The sequence below is a fragment of the Microtus pennsylvanicus genome, chromosome 15 (assembly GCF_037038515.1).
Source record: "Microtus pennsylvanicus isolate mMicPen1 chromosome 15, mMicPen1.hap1, whole genome shotgun sequence".
Lineage (NCBI taxonomy): Eukaryota > Metazoa > Chordata > Mammalia > Rodentia > Cricetidae > Microtus > Microtus pennsylvanicus.
The window spans coordinates 54,822,879-54,831,368 of NC_134593.1; the positions used below are offsets into that span (position 1 = coordinate 54,822,879).

Below are 8,490 nucleotides of genomic sequence, written 5' to 3' on the forward strand. Positions count from 1 at the left end.
CAGTGAACACACGCTAGACCAAGCATCCTGCAGGTAGCCACTCCCTAAGTCAAACCTCCTGTTTCAAAAGAAGAAGAAGTAGTATGCTTCAATGCTCCGACCTTTGGTCAGGATGGAGTGGATCTACCTCTATGGGCCATCTTAATGCCCAAAACACCAAGTAACCACACCCTACGTCAGGACCTCTTGTTGGCAGCCACACCTGTTGTCACCAAATTTGAAAGAGCAAAAATGAGCTCAAACTCTCTGACTGTCAGACAAGATGGAACAGGATCGCCTCTGTGTTTGTCCTGATAAATTTTCTACAAATAGCAGAAACAGTGCACTACTCTGATAACACAGGGACTGGTTTACCTTAACCGGGTTACAAATGTCTGAATGAGATCCCATTCTTCGCACTAATTCTGTAAGTAATTCCTTTAATTATTTCAAAGGGAATGTTATAAAACTGAATTTGTTAAGCAGCTTTAAACTTCATATATAAAGTTAGATCTGTATCAATAAGATTTAAAGATTTTCTGATATACATTTAAGAGTATCATTTACTTATCTGTTGAGATATAATTACACATACATATACTAGTATTCAACACAGACACTTTTTTTTTAATATTTATTTATTATGTATACAATAGTCTGTCTGTGTGTATTCCTGCAGGCCAGAAGAGGGCACCAGACCCCATTACAGATGGTTGTGAGCCACCATGTGGTTGCTGGGAATTGAACTCAGGACCTTTGGAAGAGCAGGCAATGCTCTTAACCACTGAGCCATCTCTCCAGCCCCAACACAGACACTTTTAGCTCATTGAAAAGGCAAAGCATTGGTGACCACTGAAAAATTTGAGTTTATCAATTTTTTTTTTAAAACTGGGGAAAAAATTGGGAAGTGAAATTCTTTTAATTTTTAATTTTCTACCCATTTGTCTTTGCCTGCATAGACACCTATGGGAGGGTGTAGGATTCCCTGATCCTAATGTTACAGGCAGTTGTGAGTTATCATGTGGTTACCAGGAATTGAACTTGAGTCCTCTGGAAGAGCAACCAGTGCTCTTAACCGCTGAGCCACCTATCCAGTCCCAGAAGTGCACTTTTCATTGCATAAATATCTTTCTTCTATATGCAGTTCTCTTCTGGAAGGTAGAGTCCATTACTTTGGAATCTGTCCTCACACAGTTTCAATGACAGCGGCAATTTCCTTGAACTGTCTGTAGAAATTCTGGAGGAAAAGGGGAAAATATTAATTTTACTTTTTCAGTCTATTTACATTGTTCTTTTAATTATATATAACTACCACACATAGTTTGCATTTTAATGTTACATCCTAAGTGAAGATCACTGAGAAACAAACATACCTAGACAAGAAGGCACTGCAAACCTGAGACAAACCTCAAGAAGCCCATATCTAAATAACAAACAGGAGAACCGCCTCCCAAAGAAAACATGAAACGTGTACATAACTTCTGCAGGTGTCTCAGTATCCTCCGGATCCTGGCTCAGAAGGCCGACCATGGAGAGCAAAATCCACAGCTGTTCAAATCCCTTACACGTATCACATACATGTGGCCACTATCTGTCATGCTGTATGCATATAGGCACATACATACAATGGAATCACTCAGCTATAAAAAAAGAAATCCTGCCATTTCCAACACGTGAACCCAGAGGACACTGTGGTAAAGACAAACCAGACACCGTAAGATAGACACTATATGATCTTATATTAAGAATGTTGAACTCAGCCGGGCGGACGGTGGTGGTGGGCCTTTAATCCCAGCACTCTGGAGTCAGAGGCAGGTAGATCTCTAAGAGTTCAAGGCCAGCCTGGTCTACAAGAGCTAGTTCCAGGACAGGCTCCAAAGCTACAGAGAAACCCTGTCTCAAAACACCAAAAGGAATATTGAACTTTCAGATACAGAAAATTGAATGTGGTTGTCAGATGCTAGGGGTGAGGAAAAAGTGAAGATGTTGGCTAGGGGTACTAACTTAGCTATAAAAGTTCTGAAGACCTAACGTACAGAACAGTGAGTGTGATTAATAGTATATTTGAGATTATGAGTCGATTTTAAATGTTCTCAGTGCACACACATTTATACACACCACGTGGAAATGCACACGATAATTACCTTCATGAAAAGTCGCTGCAGAATATATATTCTTACCAAATCACATTGTATACACTGAAAACATATTTTTATTTATCAATTATACCTCAGCAATGCTTCAGAGATAAGGTGATTTGTTTGCTAATTTATTTACTCCTGAAGAAAAACTCCATAGAAACGCCCTGCAGATGAAGAAAGAGCCTGCACCCGTGAACGACTGGAATGTCTGAGGCTAATCTGGCTTTCCCATTCAGTCCATAACTACACACTACTACCTTTCCTCACGTCCCATTCCTTCAGACGTCTATCAGCATCATTAAGAATAAATGTGTGCAGTCTTGTCTATCAAGAGCCCCTTAAAATACAGTTTATAAAGAGGAACTCGAAGGTCATACAATGGTATGTGGAAGACTTTTCCAGAAGCCTTGGCTTAGAGGTAGAGCACCTACCTCACGTGAGCAAGCACATGTGTGATCCCACATCATCCACACACACCAAAACAGAAGGGCAGGCTGAAGAGAAGGCTCCACAGTCATCAGCACTACCTGCTCCCCCAGAGAACCTGGGTTCCACTGCCAGCATTCTCGTGGCCATTTACAACTGTCTGAAACTCCAGTCCATGGGGTCTGATGCCCTCTTCTGGCCTCAGTGGGTAGTGCGTGCATATGGTACACAGATACACAGGCAGACAAAACACCCCATACACCCCAAGTGAACAAACAACAATAAAGGAAGCCCAGAACCAATGCAGCTTTTAATAGTCTTCAAAAATGAAGCTTTTACTTTCAGTTCATTCACTATGGTGCTTTCTGGAGTGCTCAACTCTCCTTTGAGAGCTGCTTCAGCTACTGAAGGGCTCACAGCAAACCAAACCAAACTGTACACACCGTTAAATCAGCTAACGATAGGTATCTCTCATGATATACATTCAAAAGGAAATTAGACAGTGTTCACTCCCCATGGTGGTTTAAAAGAAAATGGCCCCCAAAGGGCGTGGCACTATTAGAAGATATGGCCAAGCTAGAGGAAGTGTGTCGAGGTTGGGGCAGGCTTTGAGGTCTATTTTACTCAAGCTTCCCTCAGAATGACAGTAAGTTGACTTCCTGTGGCTTGCAATCCGAGATGTAGCCACCATGCTCCCCATCATGATAATGGACTAAGCGTGAGAAACTGTAAGAAAGCCGCCCCAACCAAATGTTTCCTTTATAAGAGTTGCGTGGCCATGGTGTCTCTTCGCAGCAATGAAAACCCTAACTAGACACTTCTGCTCTCTTCCTTGGATAGAAGGTAAATAAAACGATAATATGAATGCCCTAAGTTTAAGCATAAACTACCGAGTTACTGAAATCTCTAGCTAGTAAGACTCATCAATATGTATTAGCCCTGAACTGCGTTTTGTAAGCAGTCAACAAACCCAATGTTAGCCAAAAAAAGATTACTTTTGCTTAAAATTATTATTAAACATAAAAACAATAAAAAGTTAATTACAGAGTAAATATCCTGTAGAGAAGATGAAGTATTCCTAAATATATTAGTCAAAAACTGTTACAATAATGAAAGGGCACTATGCACAAATCGGCGCATCTTACTGGGAAAACTTAGCAAACTCTCAGAGAAAATAACTTCAGTTTTTCTTTTTAGTGCGATCTAAAGTACATCAACTTGTAAGTAAATAAATAAATATTTTCTGTTAAGAAAGACTGTATACAGCTTTTGAAACAGCAGTACAACTTAAATTCAGTGAGTTACACTACAAACCTGAAACTGTGGGATTGTCATTTCGATGGACTTGGTGTTTACTTGGCCAGAAGGGTCTGCCACTTTGAGCTTCACTGCCACATACGGGTACTTGAGGGATCTGCAGCGGTCAGAGCTCACAGCCATGCCCAGTTTCCACTGAAAATCTACAAGCTTTAACACAGCAGCACAAGCATCATGTGAGAAACAATACGCAATTTCTGTCTTCCGTCTTGTATTGGTTTCAGTACTGGTCACAGTGCCTGGAAACAGATTCATTTACGCTGGTAGGCAAAAGATGGTCAAATGGGAATGAAGAAAACAAAGGGCACAGGCAGGACCAGAAAACAAGTGGACAAAGCAGAATGTCAAACAAAGGCACCTAAGTGTCTAGCAGATGCAGAAAGATGGGGAAAGCGGCTTTTTGTAGCACGCTTAGCTTCTCTACCACGGCACACCAAAGGAGCACGTTCTAACCTTCCGTCCTGCTCATGCCCCACAAGTCCTAAAACAGAAGATGGGTACCACGGACGTCAGGGGTGCCCAAGGCACACAAGGAAACCAGCCCGGCTGTTTCCTCCCTTCAGTGTCAAGCCCAAACCTACCATTAGAATGAGTGGTGACGGCCAGGCTTTAGATTCCATCAGTCCTCGTGACGGACACATGCCAGGGGACGTGCTGTGCAGCAGTCACCTGCTCAGTGCCTCACTGAGTCACCACAGTTATAGGTTATAATTTCCATTTCGCAGATGACAGAACCCAGTTTCAGAGAGCTTAGGCGATGGGCTCTGGGTCACACACCTCAGAAACGAGAACAGAAGCCCATGTCTGTTTGACTGTAAAGATTAAAAGCTTAATGACTACTGTGTTTTTAATCTAGCTCCTGATGATGCTTCCTCGGTGTTGCCATGGCATCAAACAGAACTGGATAAAGGCAGCTCTGGACCCTGACACCAAGGATTTGACTGTCTTACTTACAAACGCGAGAGGATGCCTGGCAACCAAAGCATACATGCTGGACTGGCTGATTTTCTTTTGCAGAGAACTAATGTACACCTTGTGACAAACTTCTGTGACAGACACAGGAAGAGCTGCTGACTTTCCAGTTTTTAATTATTAGGACCAAGTAAGAATTCCCAAGGTTCCTACATGCTGGACTCATTGCTTTTCACAATTAAAAAAACAAAAAACAAAAACAAAAAACTTTTTAAAAACTTGTATTCACTTGGGCACGTGGAGGTCAAAAGACAACTTGAATTGAGTTTACTCTCTGCTTCACCATGTGTTCCAGGGATTGGACTCACGTCATTAAGCTTGGTAGCAAATACCTTTATAATTAGTCCAGTGAGCCGCCTTGATGGTCCTATGAGTTTCCTCACTAGCGTTTGCCTTTATCTGTTATTTGATTTTTAGTTTTGTTTTGTTTTGGTTTTAGATACAAGATTTTTCTGCAAAGCCCAGACTGGCTTCACAATTGTGGCGACCTTCCTGCTTCAGCCACCCAGGTGCTGGGATTAAAAGGCACCCATGCCTAGCTTGGTGGATTTATTTGCAATCTACTGTATAATTTCTTTTCAAGTTGTAAAATTTGTTTAAAATTATATTTTTCAGCTCTTTGTGTCTGAACATGCAAAGAACCGCACCCCCCCAAAAAAAACCCAATCTGAATGATATTTCTAAACTCATTATTGATTCTAATTGTCTTGTCAATTATCGTGGCTTTTCTTATGTACATAATCACATGACCAATCACCAGAGAATCACTGTGTGGGAGAGATTATAGCACACAGGTCACTCGGATGAGCCCATGTCCTAACCACAGAGGTTTTCTCCAAGCGAGAAAGCAAGCATTAAGGATGTAACGAAATTAAGACCATGGGATGCAAGTCCCTGCATGTGAGCCCAATGTAATCAATCTTTGTAGAAGGAAGGCAAGAGGGTCAGAATCAGAAGAGGGAGCAGTGGCTGGGACCGGGCACTGTCCACAAACCAATAAAGGAGCCAGCTAAGAACAGGAAAAACAAACAAGAGACCCTCCCTCCACTCATACCCAAACCTTCCTTCACTTTGGTCCCAAAACTCTGGTTTCACACTTCTGACTTGCAGAAGTGTAAGGGATAGATTTATGTTGCTTTGGGGTAAAAAATTTCCATAAAACAAATAAAAACCTATAGCCCAGTACAGGTCAGTCTCAGGGCATCTTTAATAAAACACATAATGCAAAGTGAATGGACAAAATAATTCCTGAAGATGAATAAATAATGACAATGATTCCAACTCAGCTAACTCTGGTTGAAGAGATGGCTCGGTGGTTAAAAGCACTTGCTGCTCTAGCATAGGACCCAGGTTCCGTTTCCGGCACCTACATGGCAGCTCACAACCATCCATAATTCCAATCCCAAAGAATCCAGGCCTCTTCTGGCCTCCAGTGACCCACATGTTATACAGACATATAAAAAAATCTCAAAACAATGCAGCACCATTAACTCATATCTTTTTTTTTTAATTTTCGGGACAGGACCACTAATTCATATAATGCATGCAAAGACAAGCAGGCTTATAGGTATCCCAGGTGCCTTCAAAAGCAACAGCAAGGTAAGCCAGGGTGTTAGGCAAGTAAATCCAGCTACCTGGGATGCTGGGGCTAGAGAATCACACTTGTAGTGTGAACTACAAGTCGCAACAGTTTAGTGAAGAGCATGAAAATTTAAAAATGAAATTAAAATTGTTACCAGCCCCTTCGCTCTTAGCATGCTTTCACGTCATCACGTCCTTATATGTTATGTGAACTTAGGCAACTCCTGGTCCAAAACTCCAGTTCTCTGACTTTCTCGGACAAGTGTTATTATTAATTTAGAAAGGCAATTTTTTTTATTCCTAATGTAAAATAGGAAAGGTTAGAAAACTTATACTTTATCTTCAAAATAACTTCTTAGGAGAAATAGCTGGGCTTGGTGATACACGCCTTTAATCCTAGCACTTCAGAAGCAGAGGCGGGAGTTCAAGGCCAATCAGGTCTTACTAGAAAAGCTCCTGGCTAGTCGGTGAGATTCTGTCTCAACACAAAAAACAAAAAGTTAAAGGAGAAGGAAGGGAGCTATCTTGGCAAACATTAGTAAATAATTGCTCATGTAACCCTCATGTTTTAAAACACCATATTCCTACCTTGGAATAAGGGCTGACTAAGTAAGTTGGAACAAAGCTTGCACTGCACTCTCTGTGCAGAGCAGCCTAAATTACACTGTCCAGTCCAATGGGAAAACGCAGCCCGGGGAAGGACCCACGAAAAGGGGCGGGGACCGCACGCCGCAGCGCGACAGCATGGGGCGTCCACTCACCTGGCAGGTGACCTGGAACAGAAGCAGAAACACGATTCAGAGAAAAGCCTTCCCGGCACCACTGTCCGCCCCAGCCCCTTCTCCCAGGCCGAATGTACCTCGGATTTGGCGTCCAGCACCGGTTCCCTGAACGGAGACTCCTCCATGGCCAGACTGGAACTCACAGACACTTCCGCTTCCGGCCCAGCCCACTCTAGGGAGAGCGAGAAAAGTAAATTTTCAAGAAATTTTGGACTTGTCTCAAGCAAACATCAGTTTTAGGATATACTGGGTTGAGGAAAGGATCGGTGGGGAGAAAGGCCAAGGACGCGGAGGAAACCTAGTGGAGGATGAATAACCCTCAGGATGTCGCCTCCCCCACGGTCGGGGAAGGAGTGGGCTCGTCTGTGCGCAAGCGCAAAGTGACTGTGCTTGGGAGCAAGTGCGACTCCAGTCAGCGATCCTGTGGAAAGGCTTGGAGAAGCGGCCACACCCCCTTGCATGGTTCTTGCTGTGCTGTGTGACTTCAACTGCAATTGCCTGGCGAATTCTCATCCTTGGCCTAGCCCGATGATGGAAGGGTGGAGCGAAATGCCTTAAAACACAAAAACCTCTGCTGCCTTTATTCAGATTTCAACCCGATTTCAGCAGACCGCCGATGCAGTCTTCACAGAATGTCCACGCCAATTTTTATTCCCATGCCAGCATTTTATTTAGAAAAATGAAAATATTTTCACATAAAAATTCGTACATGTGTCGTCCACATTTACCAACGGTCACTGCTTTACGCATTTGCTTTAACGCAGACTATACATAATAAGGAGTATTGCATCTCTAAATACTTGAGCACTTACCTCCAAAGAACACTCTAGCCACAAACTAAATTATATATTTATATATAATATATACATATATTATATATATATTATTTTTTGAAAAAGAGACTCCCTCTGTAGTCTGCTCATCATCCAGCCCACGCTGGCTTCCGTAGCTCAGCAGTCTTCCTGCCTCGGCCACCAGAGTGCTGGGGTGACAGACACCACCATACCCACCTTGCTCCAACGATATTCGAACATTGATTACCTACCCTGCCCACAATCAGAATACAGCTAAGGACTCCAGTTCCCTTTAGTTCCTAATCTAAAGCTCCGCAGGTAAGGCTCCCTTAAGGACCTGAGGTGGAATCTGCTTTTAAACTCATCTAAGTTGTTGGCAGCACTCAGTTTCATGCAGTTTCTGTATTTGCTGGGTTTATTTTTGAGATTCTCTGCTTTTCCTGACTATTCACACCCATGGTTTTGTGTACTTACTGCCTCTCCAAAGCAAGCAGTAGA

General features: G+C 42.6%; 1 protein-coding gene across 4 annotated transcripts; it reads right to left on the reverse strand.

Annotated features, from left to right (window-relative positions):
* Nucleotides 1–821: 821 nt before the first annotated feature.
* On the reverse strand, nucleotides 822–7,553 carry Commd6 (COMM domain containing 6). 4 transcript variants are annotated; one of them, XM_075949478.1, is made up of 4 exons: nucleotides 7,276–7,538; nucleotides 7,178–7,189; nucleotides 3,861–4,013; nucleotides 822–1,216 (listed from the first exon to the last, which is right to left on the reverse strand). In XM_075949478.1, exons 1-4 carry the CDS (start codon nucleotides 7,321–7,323, stop codon nucleotides 1,166–1,168), a joined length of 264 nt encoding a protein of 87 aa, XP_075805593.1. In that variant the 5' UTR covers nucleotides 7,324–7,538; the 3' UTR covers nucleotides 822–1,165. The 4 variants fall into 4 exon arrangements, with proteins under 4 accessions (XP_075805593.1, XP_075805595.1, XP_075805596.1 ...); XM_075949480.1 differs by lacking the exon at nucleotides 7,178–7,189 and having other exon boundaries at nucleotides 7,267–7,553; XM_075949481.1 differs by lacking the exons at nucleotides 7,178–7,189; nucleotides 7,276–7,538 and adding an exon at nucleotides 7,005–7,145.
* Between the last annotated feature and the right edge of the window lie 937 nt (nucleotides 7,554–8,490).